The following is a 22,407-nucleotide window of genomic DNA, read 5'->3' as shown; positions in this document are numbered from 1 at the left end:
AGTACAACCTCATGAATAAATGTAAATTAAGAAATTTCATCAACCTTAGCTGTGATGCTTTGTAACCTAAGTCCTCGTCATTGCAACATCAATATGACAATGCAAAATATATAAAAATACTCCACTATAATCTTGTGAGGGTGCAGCCTAGAGAGCCAGACAGCATTCCTCATTTCTGAGTATACTGTGAGCCTCTCCCTTCTGGAATAATCTCAGTGTGTTTCTGCCTCTAACTTTGACAGCACCACCCACTTGCAGAAGCGGCTGCAGCTGGGCAGCAGCTCTGGGCTGTTAGAGCATGGCAGATTGAAACAGAGGGGGCAGGGAGCATGTCCTGACACTGTGAGCTGCAGGAACAATGGCTTTTTTCTTGTCTGTTTAGACTGTAATCTTTGTGGCAGGAGCTGTGTCTTCCATGTTATGAAATACCTAATCCATCTCTGCCCCCCCATAACATCTCTGTTATTTCCTCTGCCCCCAGAGCCCAACACCCCAGGGCAGAGCAGGTGCCAGGTCCTATGTCAGTGCATCACCTTCAATCTTTGTTTCAGACCCTGGTGCGGGTCAGTGGAAGGAGCAGTGGGATGGATGCAGAGAAGGGTGCTGGGGCAGTGGAAGGGACAGGTTGGCTGGCAGGGTGGGTGTGAGGAAACAAAGCCTGGGAAAGCAGCAGATTGCTGTTCATCCTTCACGCCCTCCAGTGCTGCCACCCATGGCCTGGAGCCCTTTAAAGCCAAAGCACAACACTGGCACCAGTGAGAATGGGCAGATCTGTCTTTTTTAAAGATCTGCTTCCAACCTTTCTTCCACTAGGCCAGGTTGCTCCAAGCCCCATCCAGCCTGGCCTTGAACTTACCCTGCATTATCAGACAGAAGCACTTGTCACAGAGCTGTGACCCGAGGCAGTTTCAGGTAAACCTGAATTTTTGAGAACTCTATTAGGGTTTGTAATCTGTCCCTCATGGAGCTGTGATGTTATAGTGTAGGTAACATTAGGGATTGCTACAATAGGAAAAAGCTCTAAAGCATTGAAATCTTTCCATTTCCCTGCCAGCTAGGAAGAGAGAGTTGCTCATTATATTGAGAGGGGGTACACAGCAGGGGTACCAAGTGGTGATGGGGACAGCAGGGGTACCAAGTGGTGATGGGTTCCGTGGGGGTACAAAGTGGTCATGGGAACAGCAGGGGTGTCCTTTGGCCAGCTCACCAACCCTTCTCACAGCCAACTTCTGCTCCTGTGGAACACAGAAGGACCTCAAGCTTTCTAAGGAACATTCTTCATCTCATCCCACAGAGAGGGTTGTGCAATCTGTATTGCAATATCTTCTTGCTCAACATCTGTGGGGTAGGCAGAAGGGCTGTTCCAGCTCCTGTGTTTTGGTGCTGCTCTCCATGTGCAGCTGCCAGCCGGGTTCATGGGTGGTGACCAGCCCCTGGTGTGAGGGACAGGCAGTTTCAGGGCTGTGTCTGATCCCAGAGTGGCCTCAGCTGAGCTCTGTCCCTCGGGCACTGGGGACAGTGGCAGGAGAGGAGATGAGCCAGGGGAGGTGTGCTGGAGCTGAGCCTGGGGATCTCTTCCCTCACTGCAGGACGGTGTCCCAGCTGCTGGCAGGTGGGGCTGGGGGATGCTGTGGCCCCCAGCTGTGCCTTTGTGCTGGGAGAGCAGCTGGCTCTGTCCCTGCAGCTTCACCCAGCTGTTCCCTGGCACAGGGCTCGAGTTCTTGGCTGAAAGGCTTTGATTTCCTAATCAGATTGGTTAGCACATAGCATAAGGGTAAAGTTAAAAATGGTTAAAACTTAAGGCTCTTCTTGGTTTTTTTTTGCTTGAAAAGAATCACTGTTATACTACATTATCCTCCTAAAAACCCACATTTGGGGTTTTTTTCCCTTGGATGCCAGCTCTCATTTTCAACTAGAGCCTTCATGAAAACTTGCTGGTGGAGTAACTCGCAAACAGGGTTGAAAGAAAATAAAAGTAAAACAGTTGGAAAAAAGGAATGACATTGAGTATCAGCAGTGTCCTGTGCTTGAAGAGAGCAAGGTGATAGAGCTCCCAGGACTGCCATCACCTATGAACACCTATCACACCTGTGACCTGGAGACCACCAGGCAGCACAACTGTTTCAGTTCTCTGATAAAATTTGGTAATATTTGGTTTAATGTTTTGATTCCTGACCTTTTCTCATTTGAAAATTCAGGCTATTTAAGGGCTCTGCTTTGAAACTTTGTCTCAGGTTATTAACTTGTAGTTGCAAATGGAGATAATGTGTAACCGGAGGCTAAGAAAGCCTGGAGAGTCCCTGGTAGTTGAGCGTCTTCAACTTTTGGCACTTCCGGCTCAAAATGTTTGTTCTGATCCAACTTAAATGTCAAAAGTAATTTGCCTTTTTTAAAGGGGTGGAACTGCTGTAAAACCTCTTTCATAATTTATTGTGTGGAACGATGGCAGAGAAAAGCAGTAACTGAGCACAAAGGACCTCGTGATGCAAGGCCTGTAACAAAGAGGAGTTTAAACAGGGCACAGTGGGGGCAGATGCTCATGCATGAACTCTTTGGATGCTTGCAGATGGATCATTTGGTTCACAAACAGGAAGATTAAATTTGTCAACTTTGATATAAAATACCTGAGATGTAAACTGCGCTTAGAGTTGCATGATGGCCCAAACCCACACATGGGGGCTGTGAGCTGTCTTGTCTTGCTGTGCACTTATCTCTGTTTAGTCTCTGCTTAGTGGAGACTAGGTTTGTTTTTTTCTTTTCCAAGATTGCCTCCAGTTTGCAGTAACCATGTTTATGTTAGGCCAGTTTGCATCATTTACTGTTAATGACTGGAAGAGGTCTAATTGACTGTGGAAGGCTCAAAGGCTGTTTGAACATCACAGTAACTTTCCCTCATTGTCAGATGCCTGAGATTGGGTTTGTTTTTTGATGTGGATATTTGCCAATCAACTTTTTCAGAGCTTTGGAGGCATTTCAGCTCTCTCCCTTCTTGTCTCATTCTTACATAATTGTTCTGGGAGCTGCTACAGGTGCACAAAACCTCTGCCACCCCTGTCCTTCTACCTTCTTTGGTGACAGTGCAGAAGACACCCATAGTTTTCAAGGGATAAAGTGCAGAGTGATGTGACAGCCTTGGAAGCACCTTTCACCTGTGGTTCTGCAGCACAAGTTTCATATGGTCCCTCTCTCTCCAAAGAGAACAACACCAGTTCTTGGGATCTGGGACCCTCAGTGCCCACAGCTGTTTCCCTCTTTGCCATTTGATGCTCATGAGAATTTAATCCCCCATGAAAAGTGATTGCTGTCCCTCCTGCTTGCTCAGCCTGCAGAGATAAAAATGCCATCAAGATTCTCTGGTTACCCTTCTACACACCAGTACTAAAAGGGAGAATAATCTCTGCTGCCAGTGTTTAAACAAGCAGTTTTGAGGAAATTGCCTTCCTTATGAAACTCAGGCAGGAGCTTTTTGTTGCTCTTTGTTTTCTATGACAGCATATTAATAAAAAATGGTTGGGTGTGAGGGCAGACAAATGCTGTAGAGCCAGTAGCAGTGTCCCCAGGCCCTTCATGGATGTGAGGCCATTGTGTTTGATTATGTACCCCATGGCACAAGCTTGGACGGCCCTGCACGTACCTTCAGAAGCAGGAGGTTTGAAATGGGAGATCTTGGAACTTGTTTTGCTTCTGTGCTTGAAAGGACTTTGGTCACACACATGCATATTACCTGATGTTTGGTATTTGTCATTGCTGGGGTCTGAGGATGGCCTGATGGGTGCCCTCTTGGCCTCTTTGCTGGGATCTCTGTTATACAAAGCCAGGCTGCACATTTATCCTGTACCTTCTGCTACCAAAACAAGGCTGCAGCAGTGATTGTCCCTCTAGCAGTGACGCATGTATTCTGAACTTTTAATATCAAAATCTTCAGGCCCCTGATAGAAATTCCTGAGCTAGCTGCTGGTTTTGGAGTAGTGGGATTGGGCTGGAAGGGATATAGAATGAAATTAGCCAACACAGATGACTTCACCCTACCCCACATCTTCCTTGCTTCCTAGAGTCTGATGCCTTTCCTACTACTTGGCAAAGATAGATATGCCATCACTTTTAAAGCATTTTGCCATCTCAAATAGTTTAAACATTTAGTTTTCTCTTAAAGTATAATTATTTTAAGACCGGTACCTGGGTACAGGTTGGTGGTAGTGGTTTGTCCTGGAGAGGAGAACTTGGGACCTCTCCACAGGCTGAATTGGCCAAGCAGAGTGAAAAAAAGTTGTTTTTCTCCAAGTTGGCAACTTTACACTATTGCTTCCAGATATAAATGAACTTTGTCTTTGGAAGGCATCTGTGAGGGAAGTGCTTTGAAATGTGCATAAAGGGATGCTTGTATGGTTATCTATTTAGGAGAGTTATGCAGCTACATTAGCTTTGAGCTGCCCTGTCACATAACAGAGGGCAGCACAAAGCACCTATTTAGAAAGTATAAAATTTGTGCTGAACAAGGGTGGTACAAAGCCACATCCCCATCTTTCTCCCTAGAAAAGAAGATGTTTTTTACAGTGCTGTCAGATAGCAGGGCTTTGTTTGGCAGCTCTTGTGAACAAACAGCGCGTTGTTATCCCGCCTTGATGCAAGGTTGCCGCTCGCTAGGAGTGTTTCAGGTGTTCCTGATGCACAGACGGAAAACCCAGAGCTTGGAAATGCCTGATCTGAAAACATTGGGGCTCCAAGATATGGTGTCTTTCCAAAAGTGAGAGCTTGGTGAAGGTAGGGCTTGTGTTCAGCAAGCTTGGTGGCAGTCGTGCAATCTGCTGGTCAGCACTTCCTAATGCCGGCGCTTTCGGAAACACAGAGCAACAACTTTGAACTATTGTGAAAACAGGATTGTTTTTAAGGCTATAAAAAGCATCCATCTTGTTCTTTTTTGGCACAGTTTTTTTGCTCATTTGTATTCAATGCTCTGAGTCCCTGAAAATCCAAAACTACCCCATGTAAATAGCTCTATTCCACATACAGTGGCCGTGGCTTTGTTCCCTGAGCAACTTCTTACTGGAAAACTAAAGGGACCTGCCTTCTTACTCTCCTCACCTTTGGGCAAACAATAGAAAAATCTCTTGCACTTCTAATCCCTATTGCAGAATTAGGTGCAATATTAAGGTAATTGTCTTAACAGAACTTGCTGAATTAAGAAAAAAAAAAAAGCTCTTGGGTGCAATTGCATATGACTATTTCAGTCTCCAAATATTGCAACAGCATTTATTTTTCCTCTCTGCTGTCTCCCATGGCCCACCATGTAGAATGGCAGACTACACAGAAAGCTGTAATCACAAAAACATGTAATGTTTGCTAAAATATCACTTGCTTTTTTTCAGAATTTTGCCTTTCTTTTTCCTGCTTATTCTTTATGATTAAAATTGGTAATGGACAAAACACAATGGAAAACCTGGAGAAAAGGGTGAATCAGAGTCACTTCAGTCTCCTGATTGTTAAAGTACCTCTGATGTCATCTTGTAAATCTGAAGTACAAAGCACTGGCAGTGGGGTTAGTTTAGGTTCTGTCTTCATGCCTCAACTGGTGGTGTAACAAATAATTGAAAAATTTCTCTAAGCTTAAAATCCACAGTCTAATTTTTACCTAAAATCTCCCAAACTGCTTAGCTAGCAAGAAGAGTTCCTAAAGTCCAAAGAAATTTGAATGTGAATGGACACCCATGTTTTTCCAGCATTAACTCTGTCTGAGTGTGTCCCTTCATGGCTTTCTGCAGCATCCAGCTGTCCTGCAAAGTGCCACCAGAGCATCTTTGCCCAGGGACAAGTGCATTGAGTTAACCCATGGGGCAGAGTGAGAAATAATGCTGCTGCCACTGCCTGGATGCTCCTGCAGGCTTCACAGCCCTTCCTGAGCCATCAGGTCATTTATGTAGACAACATGATGGGCTTAAATCAGATTTAAGTCAGGAGATGGGGAATCATGCTTTAAAGAATCGATGTAAATTACATTTTGTACATCTATGCTTGTTTTCAGAAAATAATTAAAATGTGTCCAGTTACACTTAATCAATAATTCCTAAATATGTTTCAGGCTTTTGGCTTGCTTTGAGTGCGCTTATTCATATGCTTTACTTGAGACCATTCTAAAATTTTCTTAGGAAGTAAATATTTAATTTGTTTTACAGTTGTGTAGATGTACAAAATTGGGAACTTGTTTAAGATGCCTAAACCCCATATGATATGTATTTCTCCAGCAGACTAAAGGATATGTAGTAGATAGACTTTGACTTCCGTGTTTGCTGCTGCAGCAGTTTTGGGATCTCTTTTGAGAACTGCTCCTAGTCATTCCTTGGAGCTTCACAGGGAGCAGCCCTCTCTCTCCAAAGATAAGAGACTCTGCTCCCTTATCTTTGCCAAAGGAATGAGAAGATGACTCCCAGTCTGGGAAATGCAGAAGGTGCTCTGCACCTGAGCATGACCTGTGACTCTGTTTGCCTTGGCCATCACCTCTGCTGGGCTTTGCTGTGTCTGGGTTCCCAGTTAAGCTTCTGCAGCTGAGGGCTGCACATCACAATGCCAGTCCTGTCCAAGAGCAGGACACAGCAGTCTTGTCCCTTCCTTTGACAGTCTTGAAAAAAGCATTATTGCATGAACCTTGTCCACTTAAAGGAGTCTCTGATTTTTATCTGTCCTGAAGAATGGAGCACATCAGTCTGACAATAAAAAGATGCTAATGGGTGTCCAGTTTGATTTTCTCACTGTAAAAATCTGGGGAATAGTGAAGGAGCCTTTCATACACTGGAAAAAACAAAAAGGTTTTCAGAAACTGTTCAAGCACATTTCAACAGGCAGTCATGCAGATTTGGCTATGTCTTCTTCCACTTGTGCAATGACAGTTTCCATGGTTCTCTGCTGTCCCTACCCTGTTTTCTTCAGCATTCTCTGCTTTGAAGCTGCCAAACTTCTTTTTGATCTTGCAGCCTTAGTATTTCTTTAATCTCATATTGTGCAGGAGTGTGTATATAAATAAACCAGGGAGGCATTTTGCAAGAGATTTATAATCTTCTAGCAGAGGTCTTTTAAAGTATAACCTGAAAGAGTGGGGCATTGTGGGGGCTGGGTGGAGCAGGATCTTTACTTGTTCCTGTACTTGATCTTTGATGCAAGCTGAGAACAAATCTCTTTTCCTCTTTGCAGATATCAGCTACTGACCATGTCAACAGAGTTCCAGGATGCTCACCTTGCAGAGGTGAAACCTCTGGTGGAGAAGGAGGAGGTAATTAATCTAAAGCTTTTCAGAACTTCTGTGTTTTCTGTCACGACTGCTTTTGGAACTGCATGTGTGTTCTTAGATTGCTTTGAACATATTGTGTGGAAGAACAGAAAAACTGGAGATGGAATAAGAATAGTTCATTGGGTTGTTTTTTAAGTAATGCAAAACTGACCTGAATTATTTGTTTTTGTTTGGTTTTGTTCTTTTAATATGATGGTGACATTTTTAATAATGACAGCTCTGGATGTTTTTAGCTGTATCAAATGATGCCAATTGGGCAGTCTCATGTACATACCTCTACAACTACACATTTCTCAGTGGAAAGACAGACTTTGCTCTGTCAGCTGCCTCTCTCAGAGAGAGCCTTTTCATTTCCTTTGGGCACAGCTGAGTCCAGAGGTAGAGCTGAGCCCCCTCTTGTCCTGAGTGCACTGAGCCATGAGTTGCAGCCAGCTGGGTGTGTGCAACCCACAGACTGTTGCAGCCACTGGATTTGCAGCACAGAAACATCATCCTAGTCTTTTTGTTTTCTTTACCCTTGTTGTACTACTTTCCACTCTTTATTGGACTTTTTTTAAAAAAAAAAACCAAACTATCAACATCTGGGTTCAGTGGCTAACTCTTCAGTGGTATCCATATTCTGTGCTTTGGTAGGTTCATGGCAAAAAAATCACTGTAATATGTGAAGAAGCATCTCAACGTTTTGTTGAAACAAAACTAAGATTTTCTCTTGTTCCAAATGATTTTTTTTTCTTGACAATCATGTATATAAATGTGCTGGTTTTTTCTGGTCTTATGCACTAGAATTCATTGCTCTATCTACTGCTTTCTTTTTTATTCCCTCCCTCTTTTATGTAAACACTTCAGAAAATAATTCCCACTTGTGACTGCAGTGAAATGGCTAGAGAAACTTTAAACACAGCTCTTTGCCAAGGACATTGCATGAAAGCAGAGCTTGTTTGGACACCACTGAATGCAGTGCTCAAACTTTTCAGAAACTAAAACCCCTTTTTAATGCCCATATTGTTCAGAACTACCAAAGCAAAGCAGATTCTAAGCAGAAGTTCTGTTGGTACTGGAATATCTTTGCTTCAAAGTTCAGAAATATCTTAAAATACTGATTAACTTCCTGGGTTTTGGTACCTCATAGGCCAAAAATTGCAATCTTAACAAGGAGCCCTATATGCTTTTGTTCATGATGTTACCTTAAATTTTGTCTGTATGGGGGAAACCAGGACAGAGTTTGTTTTCCTGTTTGGCCATTTTAACATAGATGAAGGATGTTGAAGTGATTTGAGGAAGTGGAAATGTTGCCCTGAAGGATGCTCAGCACATATTGAGATGAACAAGGGCTCTGGTTTTTAGTGGATTATTGGGTGGGACTCTCTGGAGTTGTGTCCTGGCTTGCTGTGCTTGGGTTTCTGCTGCAACCAAGTCTTTGTTCCTGAGCTCACTTAGATCTTAGGTAGTTGTTTACATGTCCAAGACTTTGCCTAAAAGTTACAACTGAGAATTACAGTTTGTACTGCAATGTTTGAGGGTCCCTAAGAAAGCAGCTGTGGTGCTTCTGACATCTGTCCTTACTTTATCTGGGCTTCTGAGGCTGAGTAACCTCCTTGCCAAGATTCTAAGCTTTCCTTTTTAACTCAATATTATTTTTCAGGCTTTGGCCTTTTGCACTTTGCGGCATAAAGTGTTTGCTTGGCTGCTCTTCCCTCTATTTTCTTTCTCCAGTGGAAATAAGAGTTTGACTCCTTTCTTCTCCCTTAACAAAAGGAGCTAACTAGAAGACATTTCCTCCTTTGAAGCTATAAGCCTTGGGGAGGTGGGGACGTTGTCACCTAACTCCTTTCCTGGTGGAGACCCTTGACAGGTGCAGGAGATTGTCAGTGGCAGCTATGGCAGGTGACAGGGTGGAATGGACCTCTGTGTGTCCAGCCTGCTTCCCAAACACTGCAATGATTGATTTTGGCTGGAATAAAACCCTTCCCACTTTCCACATCACAGAACCAAGTGCCAGTAATGACTGCTTAACTGAGTTCCAAGTGTTCAGTGCATTCTTGAACTGAGACTTCCCACCCCAGGCAGGACTGAGGCTGTTGGCTGTCCCATGGCTACAATAAGTGATGCAGAAAAGTTCAGTTTTACTGCTCCTTGTGGATGTATTGCTCAGAGATTTAACAATAACTGAGGATGCAGCAGCTTTTGGCCTTCATTTTGCTGGTCTGTAATCTAGTATTTTACTGCTTTCATTTCTCCATGAAGATTAGTGGCTTTAAAAGCTCTTGAGTGAATTTTGATGCTGGTCAGAAGAGCTTTCATTGAATGGACAGAGAGTGCTCTCAGCTGCAGAACTGGGGGGCTTGAACACATATCCAAGCATAGATTTCTATAGCTGCAAGTTACTTCCATTAATGTTTTCAAATCTCTTCACAGGCCATCACTCGCCTCCTTCCAGACTTCGATGTTCAGGCAAGTAAAACTATTTTTCTTTTTTTTTTTTTTTTTCATTTCTTTTTCTTTTTGCATGAGGGGAGATTGAATTGACATTTGAGAAAACAGCAAGATGTGACCAGAAGGGCCTGCCTGCTTGCCAGGAATGCTGTTACTGTGGGAGAGGGCTCTGAATGGGGCTGTGCTGTGGCCATGTGAAGGGGACCACAGGGGGCCTTTTCAGGCTAGAGCTGAGAACGTTTCAGTCAAAGGGGGTGGCTGGTTTGCAAGCAGTTCTGTTCTTGCTAGGAGACTGAGAATCTTCAGCAGTGGTGGTGAAAACAATATGTTCCCCTCCCACATGGACACACACTTCCCCCAGTTAATTTGTTTTCATTAGCAGTGAGCGTGCATTTCCTCAGAGGAAATGTTCATCTGGATGAATCCCCTTATGCTGTTGAAATTTTCCAAAATATTCCTGAAGCCTGTGGGGTGGTGGAAGGTGCTGAACAATCAGTATTGTCAGTAAAAGGAGTGATGATATTTCTATATTTTTATTTCGAGACAGAGCATACAGGTTCATAGCGTGGCACTAGGTCACATGGAGGCCCTTCACTTTCCCTGAGTGTCACGCTTTTGGCAGATGACTTGGTCACTCTCCTGCCTCCCCTTATTTTATTGCTATTTGGGCTTTTGACTAAGAAGTTTGTCTTTGCTGATTCTTAGCTGAGACCAAGGAATTGCATGGCTGCAGGAGCCAGGCTGGGATGAGCTGGGGTGGAGATCAGGGAGGGTGAACCTGCCCTGATGAATGGTGTGAGTGCTGTTTTCCCACTGCTGAGGATGAGGATTGTGTCCTGGGAACAGAGGCTCACTGGGTGTCTCATTTTTATCAAGGTGTGTAGAAATGGAAGCAGACTGTGCAGAACCAGGGAAAGCTATTCAATTATTCTAGTCTCTGTTCAGGTCCTTGAAGGAAATAACCCTTTTCTACTTTATTGAATGTGGTATTTTATTAGCAACTGTCTATATTTTTATTCAATGTTGTGCCAGTTGCTTAAAAAAGCAGCTCAAATTTGAGACTTTTCCTTGGAAACCAAATGAGACAGCTATCTTGAACTTATTTTCACCTTTCAATGGTTCATACTTCTACAGCAAAGCTGTAGTTTACACTAATCCTGCATCTTACCCCTATTTTTTTTCTAATGAAATCTACTGCCTGAGGTCTTGATAAATGTAAGTTAAGATTGTCACCACACAGCTTCTGGCAGGGCTGTGCACAGCATGGGAGAAGCTTTCTGTTTGGTTCCAGATTGATCACTTGGTCTAAATAAATTGAATCACAGATTAAGTCTGCTAACAGGAGTACTACAGTCTTTTGATTAAGAATCCAGAAGTGACCCATATTTCATTTCTATTCTTGGAATAAATTGCTTGGTTTGTAAACCATGTGTATATATAGATTGTTTTAACTTGCAAGATCAAATTCTCTAAGCCTTTTTGCTTTTTTTCCCCCTCCATGTTTTGGATTAACTATCACTAATCCAGAGCAGTGGTTCTTGTCATTTAGCTGTGTTCTGCCAGCTCTTACTTTTTTTAATGATCTATCTTTGTTAAGAGTTTAATCTTTAGTTGTTCTAGTTCAAGAAAAATGTGGAATAAGTCTCAATGCATTTTGTTAAGAATTGTGACTGCAAAGGAGACCTTTCTTTGGTCCTTAAAGCCACAAGTACCTTCCCTGTGCTTCTTGAAGTTCTTTTGTGGTTGATTTGTGGAAAAAGTGGTTTGGAACTGCTATGAGAGATTTGATTGCTTAGTTCATTAGAGAAATTCCTGTGTGGCCCTAGAGGACCCAGGTCACTTAGGACTGAGGCTGAAGCTCTTAGGGAGCAACCTCTCCTATAAACTACTTGGGAAGAGGATGGACCTGGCCAGGGAAGGAAGTTATTGGTGCTTGACAGGATGGGACTTCTTATTTAATGCCTGTGTATGGATGTGGATGTCCACTATATCCACTGCAAGTTCCTCCATCCTTCTGGGAGCAAGTTAAGCAGTGTTCAGTTAATGACTTTGTTTCTGCCACTAGTGAACAGAACTGTCTGTGACGTGTTTTCCCTCCAAGAGTAAAATTTTACCTAGTTAGTCAGATTTGGAAAAAAATAGATTCTTACTTCACATGCAGTTCTAGACAGACTGGAGTTAAACACAGCTTTCCATTTTTAGAGTATGCCCTTTATAGTGGTATATTGCCCTTCTGAATGCACATGTTGCAAGGCATGTGTGTGGTTATTCTCTGGAGGAAAATCTTTGTGAAGTTACCAGGGAATGGCCAAGACAAGAAATGAAAGGGCTGACAACTCTGAGCTGCCTCCAGTCAGTAATTTGTCTGGTATGATGTCTGTGGCACCCCCTGAAAATTGCAGTAAAGGTCTCCTGTGTCTCAAGCAGGGAATGTTCCTGGCCAAACCTGGTTTAGGACAATTGATGATAAACGGTGCAGGGCACTGTGCCCTGGGTGCCTGTGTTGTCTTCATGCCAAGCACATTTTAATTGCATTTCCAGTTTGATGTGTGTGTGCAGTCTCTAGCTCAGTAACTTTGGAGGCAGTGAGCCCTGGCTCCTCTCACTGTGCATATTCCTCCTCCCAGCTGTGTTTCAGTCCATCAGGACTCTGCTTCCTCAGTGGCTCAGCAGAACTTGGTGCTCCAAGTTCTGGTGTGGCAGCTGCAGAGATGAGTTTGTCCCCTGCACTCGTGGCCATCTGTATCCATAGGCAGGAAAGATCTGTTTCTGCCTTGCTTCCTCCTCCTCCTGCCTGTTGATGGAGAAGGGAAGAGCTGCAGGGCAGATGAATCAGCTGGAGCAGCCGGCAGGAGGGGTGGGATTCCCAGGTTTGGGGCATTGCAGTGTGCTGTGTGCATTTCCTCATCCTTTGGGACCCTGAAGGAAAGGGAAGGGAAGGGGGTGGCTGTGGTTTGCATCACCAGTGAGAGCAGAGCAGGGTGACCCCTGCTAATCGGACTAGGAAGGATCCCTGGGCAGAGCTGCCGCAATGACCTGCGTCAGTTCCTGCTGCAAAGTTTTTGTTCTTGGCTTCCACCTTAGCAGGGTCACTTACATTTACATCTGACGTATCATTCTTATTAATGTACCTGACTCCCTGCCTGATTTTGGGAAAGCTTTTTCTTAATATTGCTAATTCAGAATAGAAATGTTAACTAATAAAAAAAAAAAAAAAGAAGTGTGGGCTTTGGGGTTTTAGGAGAAAACAAGCATAAGATGAATTGAAATTCTGTTTTAGAGTAAAAAAAAATCTATTGAGAAAATGCTTAAGAACTTCAGGGCAAAGGGATTTTGAAATTCAACATTGAAATAACACATTGAACTCCCAAATATTTTTAATTTCCAAGAAATTGAAAAGTGAAAAAATAGCTTATGCAGGTATTACTATAATAAAGTTCTTAAGTAATAAGCATTTAAAATATACTTGCTCCTAGAAATTTAAAAGCTATTTAAATCTTCTTTAAAAGCTCCAAAGCTTTTCCCTCAGTTCTAAGGCAAGAGGAGAGAGGTGTATTTGACAGTCATAATATCATGAATTAAAATAAAAGCATGAGATTGTAATTGAGGATTAAGTATATTTGAAAGCTTTAAAATAATCTTGATGGAATGCAGAATTTTACTTAAAATATAAAACATGACGTATTTAGCAAATGTGCAGTGTGCATATGCAGTTTTCCTTTTTAGATAGCTGAGATATTTTGGTTGTGTATTCCGTACTTGAGAAAACAGCTTGTTCATAAACATGTTTCTCCATCCATGTGTTACTTACCCAGGGTAGAGGGGAAGGAATTACTGAGCCCTCCTGTGTAATAACAAATTGTCTTCTCCTTCAAACCTCATAAAAAATTAAAAGGTCACTTGAAGCAAAAATAAAATCTATTTTAGGATCTACCAGCTCCTCCAAACTGAGACAGCCTCCCTTAAATTGCACATATTGAAAGTATTTTTGTGTGTGTTTAGTGCACTGAGATAAGACTGCACCTCTGTTAAAGTGAGAGATGTGAACAGATGGTGTGTTTGTCTTTATCCTTCTATCGGATTAGTGTACCTTGGATTTTTTTCCAAGATAGTGTTTTAATACAAATCAGTTGGTGAAGAGCCTCTTACTATAATGTTGATGTTGATTGGGATGTGCTGCCATCTGTTTTCAGTGCTCTGCATTTTGAAAACATCCATCCCTACATCACGTAGACAAATCTCTTGATCTTTAATAGGATCAATAGGGATGTGAAGTTGTTGATGTCACCAAACAAACTGGTTTGAATTGATTGTTTTTTAGAACCTTGTGTGCATTTCCCATTAAGAATTCGTGCTACAGGAAAACAGCACAACCCTATTGAATTAGGGGAGTCTCACTGGGACAATAACGAGGAATTGAGGCAATTGTTAAACTGACTGTGTTGTGCCACTTATTGGGAGCATGGTCACCTGTTGTGTCTGAGCTATTTTTAGCTGACACTGAGTTTGAACTGGATCCAGGTTTCCAGTTCCGTAAGAGTTCTCTGTGGCGGTCAGTGGGATGTGAAGGTTCAAGGGTTTGGTTTTGTCTACCATGATCAGACCTTTTCTTTCATACATGAAGGAGGTTGATCCTGAATCTTGAAAGTGCTCCCTACAAAGAAAACAAGTCCTGGATTTTTCACTGTTGTTACTGGAAAGCTCTAGCAATAAAATCTGATTATATGAAATGCCTATTAGTCTCTAACTGAGGAGAAAATAATTTCAATATTCCACACTCAGCAGGAGGTGTGTTACACAATAATGCTTACTCTCATTACAGTGCTGAGGTTGCCAAATTATTATTTCTTTAATTAGCTAAGCATAAGAAAGTAGAATGTGGAAAATATAAATTGCCATCATTATAAATTTCATGTATTATTAATTGCTATATACTGGCACTGCAAATCTCTTTAGGACTATTGTATTATGAAAGTACCTAAATATATTGAAATGATATAGAATGTTACTGGGGCCCTGAGCAATCTGATTTAGTGGGTGGCATCCCTGTCCACAGCAGGGAGTTGGAATTAGATGATATTTAACATTCCCTCTAGCCCAAGCCTTTCTATAATTATATTTTAATAGTATATGTTAATGAACCACCCAATGTATAATGTAAACACCATATTTTCCACCAAAAGCTGAACTTGGTAACATTAGTGTGGTGATGTAGGAATCTTGTAAACTAAATGTTTCTTATCTACTTTGGAAACACTAGATATCAAACATTTAAAAGGCCTTGGTTTTTTTTTTTTATCAGAATCATTGTGACTTATACTAATTTTTCAGTCTTTTGCATTTGCTGGAAACTTTAATCCTGGCTTTTAGGAAAGAACTCAATTCTGATTCAATTTAGCATAAGTTTGGGGTGTTTCAGCATTTCAGGTAATAAAGCATTAAACGAAGCTAAACTTCTCAAAATCTGATGGAAACAGCAATAGGAAAGACTGTGGTAAATCCCAGGTCAGAAATTTGGCACTTTGTACATTGTGTGGCAAGGACTTACTTCATCTTTGATGTCTGACCTCTGAGTACATTCTTCCCCTGGTCAAACCTGGCTCAAATCCTATTTAAGAGTGACATCCTCGTGATTGAGTCTGTTTTGGTTTCCCAGCTGGGCATGATGGGAGTCATAAGCCTATGTAGGAGAGCAGCTTGTCTATATAACCCAGTTCCCTGCTGGGGCAAAACAAAAACCTACCACCCGTCCTCTGTGTGACTCGCTGGATTTGTCACCCTGTTTTGCCTAAGGATGGTCCTAGATGTGGAAGATACAGCTTACCTGATAAGTAATGCAGTGAGTATGCAGAGGAATGAGCCTCTTAGGAGACAGAGAATCTGAAAATTAGAGTTTTGGGGTGTAGTTCAGAGAGCAGCTATGCTTAACTTGTCCTGTGTGCAAGGGGGGATAGATCTTGATTCACTGCTTCATTTGTAACTTAAAACTGTTGTAATTGTGTAATTAAAAGGAAAATAGATGAAATGTAGAATGGTGTTGCCTAGAATCATTTGCAACAAAATATGCAGTGCATTCCTTGTATCAAATTAAGGAGTTGAGATTTAGATTGAATTATTACTTCAGCTATTGGAGCGTAAACAAACCTTTTAAAAAGTTTTTTTTGCAGAGGCTGTGCACCTCTGATATCTACAGCATAATTTTGGATAGATTTGAATTTAACTTGGACTTTGCCTCCGAGTGTTACTGCATGGAACAAGTCAAACAAGCCCTGCAGCAGTAGGCAGTGCACTGCACTAAATGCCATGGATCATATCTGTGTCCTGTGCTGTAAATAAAGGATTCTGGGGAGATGCAAAGACTGGCTACTGCCTATATAATCCCTTGATTGTTATGTGAATATAGCCATACTGTAAATAAGTGTCAGAAATAACTGTTGCTTTGGGATTCCTTTGATACATGCTGGCAAAATACCAAATTGTTTATACTCATTTGAAATTCAAGTGGAAAAGAAACAAAAAACTGTTCCATCTTTTGTGTAACTCACATCTAACTTAGAGATTCAAAAGATGGTGCTTGTGGTGACTTTGGTTTGTTAATGAAGGTGTCCTTGGCTTTAAGATCAGTAAGCAGTATAAATTCCTGTTGTGCCAAATTACAGCAGTTTACTTTTTAATATTTTTTTCTGGTAACCATCAGAATAATGTCATGGTAATTTTATTCTATTAGCAAACTTTACACAGTTGGATTTATGTTCAGGTCTGTACATCACAACCCATAAAACAAACACACGTGGCTGCTGATTTTATTGGGGGAGACTACTGCAATCACAAGGCTTCACAGTGTAATAAATCCTTATGGCAGATAAGCATGTACAAGCTCCTTAATGCTGCTTTCTTTGGGGAGTAGTGGTTATTTTCTCAGCTAGAGCTCTTTTCCTAGAAATTAGAAATATTTTATCATGGTGACTTGTACTTTTGCAAATGTTGAGGGTCATTGTTGTAAGCTCTTGGTATTCAAGGTGTCATTATAGCAAAACTTCTTTCTTTGTTTTCTTATTCTGCCTTTTAATGTGGTTAAAAACTGTTAAACTGTTCCCTCAGCATCTGGTTAGAGCTAGCAGCTTGAGTGCTTCTGTAATTGTCTGTGGGCTGGAGGAGGTGACATCAAATGTAAAATGTACCATGGAGCCGAATGGGGGGTGTCAGGGTGGGATTGCAGAGCAGACCCTGGCATGGGGCAGGACCTGTGCTCGTGGTCCATGAGGACCTGCTGCAGGAGCACTTGGACAATCCCTGACAGGCTGTTGTTGTCCCTAGCAGGAGCAGGATGTGGAGACAGTGCACGGCTCCGTGCGGGTCACCATGTGCGGCACTCCGCGCGGGAACCGCCCGGCCATCCTCACCTACCACGACATCGGCCTCAACCGTAAGTGGGGTCTGCTTGCACAGCTCCTGGGACAGCTCTGCCAGGCAGCAGCAGTGCTTGGGAAACCCTCCCCAGCTCCTTGCTTCTTTGTGTGCCTTGGAAGCTGTTAGATGGCACCTAACCCTTACAGCAAGTGTAATTCTCAGATTTTTTTTTATCCTTGCTCAGGAAATAATTGGAATGGTTTAAAGGATCTCTGGTAGTTCACAATGATTGCATATGAATGCTGTAAAAATCTGAAGGGGAGGCTGATGGTATCTTGCCAACAGGACTGGAAAAAGAACTCTGCTGGGGCTTTGGGTCCTGTCTGATCAGCAGCCTTGGGCTGCTTCGGTTTTTATACAAGTCAGTATGAAATGAGTGCTGGCTTTGTGTCCTTAGCCAGCATTAGGAAAAAAAACTTCAGGTGCCTTTTATCTGACCTGTCATATGATGAGTTAATAGCCAGACCTGCCCTAGTTTGTTCTTTTGTCAGTCCTATTTGTTGCACACAGTTTATGGTTTCTTAATCAGTTATCAATACTTAAAAACACCTGCTGATCTTTATGGGCTGGCTATTGCAACGGGGTGAATATTACCATTAAGTCAAAAAAAAAAACCACTTCATTCACTTCCAGGAAACACATTGCCATTGTGTTTCCTGGAAGTGTCTTTAATTTTGATTTATAGTGAATCAGCACAGAGAAAAATCTGTAACTTAAATTTACACCTTTTCCTTTCCAAAGTTGTTCTGGATTTGCATATTCTTCTAAAGTTGATTTGAGCTAAAAGTATTTTATATTCTGCCAAGATTTTGCATGTGTGTTTTGTGAGGACTTTCAGAAACACACAGATTATTGGACCATTTTCTAGGTATCTCAAAGATGATACTTTTCACACCAGAAGGAAAATGTGCTAATCCTCCCCCTGTATTAATATTGCTTAAAAATCAGAAATCAGACCATCTCAAACCCTGGAGCCTACAGCACTGAGTATCCCAAAAAGACGCTTTTGTCTTGAGCTGCAGGAGTTGATCACATAATGTTCTACTTGTAATATTTGGGCAAAAGCACAAGTCACAATCTTAGCCTTGAATATTTTTCCCTCCATTTGTGTTGACACAATTAAAGAAAAAAAAGAAAACAGACAAGGAAATTGATAATTTAATCTAAGAAAAAACCTGGGATGAATATCCTTGGCTAAATTTTGTTGGTATTTTAACTTTTGCATAAAGAAAAAATTTTTTCAGGAATTAGGTGTACCAAGTAAATACTTCTAGTAGGTACAAAAATAAGATGGAAAACCTTAGCTGACCTGATTGATTCAACTTTTCATTAACCTGATTAATTATTTTTGTAGCTGCAAACTTATTTCCTTCAGCATAATTATGTCATATTTTCTTTTCCTTCCCAAGATAAAACATGTTTCAATCCTCTCTTCAACTTTGAGGATATGCAGGAAATCACCCAGCACTTTGCAGTCTGCCATGTGGATGCACCTGGTCAGCAGGATGGAGCACCATCTTTCCAGGCTGGGTGAGTTGTCAGGGAATCAGCCCATGCTCTCATAGTTACCCTCTTTATGGAAAAAAAGAATCTTGAGCTGCAGTTTCATTAAAAAGTACTTGCACCAAGCACAGTAGTTGGCTTTTGAACTTAAATCCTGACACTGTTTCTAAAGCAGTGGAGTTTTGGGAGCTCTGTTTTGTTATGCCAGTTCACAGCAGACTTGGTGGCTGCAATTCTGTGTTTTAGCTCTGCTAACTAGGCTGCTTGTAAAGCATCTCCTTGACAGATATTTACATCTTGTCAATTTAAATATTGACTTAGCTTGTTTTGTAATGACACTCTGAATATAAATACTGAATGAAAACTAAACAAGACAGGCATTAACCTCTATATCACCTCCTTGTAAATCTGTGCTCTTTATGAAGTGGCAGCATGGTAGATGCTAAGGTGATAACCCACCTGGAAAATGCAGGTTGTTGGGCAGTAACAGGGTGATGACCCCCACAGAAGGTTTTAGAGAGATTTTTTGCACTCCTGACTGCGCCATGTATGATGCTGTAACTCTTGGAAACCTTGTGGGCCATAAGCACTGCCATTGCCAAAATGCTTTAGCTGTTTAGGGCAAGTGGGACAGGTTTACCTTGAGGTGCCCCTTGGACAAGAATCAGCTTGGCTGAGGAAGGGAGCAGCCAACATGCCAGGGGAGGGAACCAGGGCAAGGAGCAGTTGTTCTGTAAGAAATGCGCATTAAGGAGCTTATAAGTACCCTTAGTGCATGAGCCAGTCTATTTCCCTGCTTAATATTTAAGCTGGTCTGATGCTGCTGTTAGCTGCAATGGCCCAGTTGTCTGTCAGAGCAGCCTACAAAGCTATTTCAGTCACCCTGTCTTTGCATTTGTTTAAATCATGAGCTTTTAAGTGCCTTAGCCCTCGTGTCCTGAGTGAGTGTTAACACTTCTGAGTTGGCAGCTGCAGAGGGCACCCATCCTGCTCTGGGGCTGGCAAAGACTTGGTATAATCATGGTGGGCTTGTAAGGAGCTGTATTATCTCTACCTGCCCTTCAACTGGGACACCAGAATTCCCAAATTAAGTCATAAAGTCATGGTTTGGTTTTGAAGGGAAACTTTCGTGTTACCTAGTCCAACCCCTCTGCAGTGAGCAGGGACAACTTGATCAGATTGCTCAGAGCCCTGTCCAACCTGATCAGGAATGTTTGCAGGGATGGGGCAGCCACCACCTCTCTGGGCAACCTGCTTCAGGGTTTACCATCCTCATTGTAAAAAAACTTCTTCCTTAGATTATAGCTGTTCTGTGAGGAATGATGAGGAGGACTCCATGGACATCAGAAGGCTAATTAATTACTTTATTATACTATATTATTCTATACATCTAAAACTGAACCTGCCAAGCACTCGACCCTGCACACACAGCACTGAATCCTGTGACTGTCACCCAACAGCCCTGACACACACACACACACACACTCTTGGCCCTGCTAGGCCAAGGAAAGAAAACCCATCACTTTGAGTAAACAATCTCCATATTGCATTCTACTTTGGCACAGCACAGGCACAGCAAATGAAAAGAATTGTATTTTCTTTCTCTGATGTTCAGAGAATGTGAAACCCAGAAATATTCTTGGGAAGAATTGTGCCTTGCTTTTCTCTGTGAAGAGAAATATGGGGTTACATTAGATCTAATTTAAATCTACCCTCTTTTAGTTTAAAACCATTAACCCTTTTCCTATCACAACTGACCCTGCTGAAAAGTTTGTCCTCCTTTTTCTCATAGGTCTCCTTAAAGTACTGAAAGGCTGCAATAAAGTCTCCCTGAGCAAAGCTGTTGCAGTGACACCAGCTTTTGTCATGTTAAGGTTTAATTTCCCAAAAAGAAAATCTGAAAAAATGTTTCACAGTTCTTGGTGTTTTTTGTTTGGTTATATTTTGGAGACTAAATTAGAGAATAATTAGGTATAAGAGAGATTTAAATACATCCTAGGCAGATGTTTTCCAGCTCTACTCTGGATAGATTTTTTTTTTTTCCACATGCTACTCAGTTGAGATTTTGCTCAGAATCTCCTTCTCTCAAAGTTTTATTTCTGATTTAAGAAGACCAGGAGCATTAACAAACAGCTGTTTTTATTGAGCCTTCATCATCAGCTTCATAGTCTTTCTTATGCCTTCATTTTCTTCATCAATATTAATGGAAAGCTGTTCTCATTTATCCTATGGTAATATTTGTGTCCCTAAAAACATGCATGTAAGTTTTTTGCCAAATATCTAGAAGGCATTTCTGTGGTCTCTGATTATGCAATACTGGGAAAATTTTGTGGTGGACTAGAAATACAAACATAGTGAATGTGGTTGGAAACTCATCTCTCTTGTTCAAACTTTCTCATAAGTTCTAAGTGTAAACTTTCCTTGGAAAAGATTCATTGTAGTCTGCTTTGTTCTTAGACATCTATTGTCTTGTAACATATAGAATACATATATGGATTATGCTCATATTTCTGCAAAATTGCTTGTGCTTGCTCCTGATTTAAATTCAGCTCATTCATTCAGTGATCTCACGCTGACCACATTTGGTACTAGCTCTACAGTGATCACTGTGTCTCTAAATAAGCCAGAGTACTCTGCTGGATGTGGTGTAGTAACTCCTCAAAAACATGCATGTTTTAGGTATGTGTATCCCTCCATGGATCAGCTGGCTGAAATGATTCCTGGAATCCTGAAACAGTTTGGGTGAGTGCAAAATTGTTTACTTATTTTTCTCATTCTCTCTATGTGGCTCACTGAAAGAGCAGGAATTTGTTTTAGCTTGGCTGTCTGGCATTTTGTTTGCTAGAAATACACTTGTGGTTCTTTTGGATTCTTCTCTTACAGATGGGTTGTTTTTGCCTTGGTTTCTGACAGAGCTTCTTTTTTGGCCCTTTTTGAAGTGTCTGGTTATTTTTAAACAGGAAGCAACTTAGGAGAAATCCCATGAGCCTAATTTAGGGGCTTCCTCCTATATTCTGTGTGCATATCCCTCACAGGGGCAGGGCACAGACAATCTGTTCTTCCCACTGTAACAGCCCACGTTTTCCTGTGTGGTTAAGCAGGACAAGAAAAAAACAGAAGCACTGTCCCATCTGAAGACATTTACTGTTTTGCTTCTGTGGCTTGAGTGTTCTAGGGGGTCAGTCTGACCTCCCTGAGCATCTTCTACTACCAAGTGCAGATGCCAAGTCACCAGTGTTGAAAGACCTAGTGGCAGTGTTCCTGGGATGTCTACTTGCACCAGGTTTGGGGATTTGTCCTCCCTTAAAGCTCAGCTTTAGCAGTAGTTTTAGCTGAGAAAAATTCATTTTCTGTGGAGCTCATGCTCCTGGTTCACAATGGAGAGGGCAGGAGAGACCTCAAAGAGGTTTTTAGAACAAGCAGAGAAAACTTTGCATTCAGAGTTAGGCAGCTTTGGCAAACACAGGCTGAGCCATCTCCCCAATTTAGACATTGCACAGTTATAAGCAGCTCTTACAGCACTGTGGACCAGGTTACCTCACTCCCTCCTTAGGGGATGTGTATTTTTTGAACTGCCTGATTTCAGGCACAGGGTTGCCTGTTCTGTTGCACTGCTCAAAAAATGTGACCAATAACATCAGTACCTTGGAAATCAATGAAACTGGAGTGTATTTACAAAGTCTTGATTTAGTATTGCTAATGAGAATTAAAGCTATCCTCAGGTATTTTCCTAAAAGCATTGAGTAACCTGTTTTTCTCAGTGGTTTTGTCTAGCTTTCCCT

At 41.8% G+C, this 22,407-nt stretch overlaps 1 protein-coding gene across 2 annotated transcripts in view; it reads left to right on the top strand.

The window, feature by feature from the left end:
• The window catches only part of NDRG1 (N-myc downstream regulated 1), a 39,954-nt gene that overhangs the window by 6,128 nt on the left and 11,419 nt on the right, over positions 1-22,407 (top strand). Inside the window, exons 2-6 of one of the 2 annotated variants that reach the window (XM_064706715.1) lie at positions 7,183-7,261; positions 9,695-9,730; positions 17,033-17,138; positions 18,532-18,652; positions 21,305-21,367. In XM_064706715.1, the coding sequence (XP_064562785.1) occupies positions 7,199-7,261; positions 9,695-9,730; positions 17,033-17,138; positions 18,532-18,652; positions 21,305-21,367 (389 nt within the window). In that variant the 5' untranslated portion in view covers positions 7,183-7,198. Of the gene's footprint in view, positions 1-7,182; positions 7,262-9,694; positions 9,731-17,029; positions 17,139-18,531; positions 18,653-21,304; positions 21,368-22,407 lie in introns of both variants that reach the window. The other variant, XM_064706713.1, reaches the window with a different exon arrangement.

The sequence above is a fragment of the Zonotrichia leucophrys genome, chromosome 2, assembly GCF_028769735.1.
Source record: "Zonotrichia leucophrys gambelii isolate GWCS_2022_RI chromosome 2, RI_Zleu_2.0, whole genome shotgun sequence".
In the NCBI taxonomy this organism is placed as follows: Eukaryota; Metazoa; Chordata; class Aves; order Passeriformes; family Passerellidae; genus Zonotrichia; species Zonotrichia leucophrys.
Note: the sequence above shows the minus strand (reverse complement) of the source record. Positions and strands in the feature narration are given on the sequence as shown.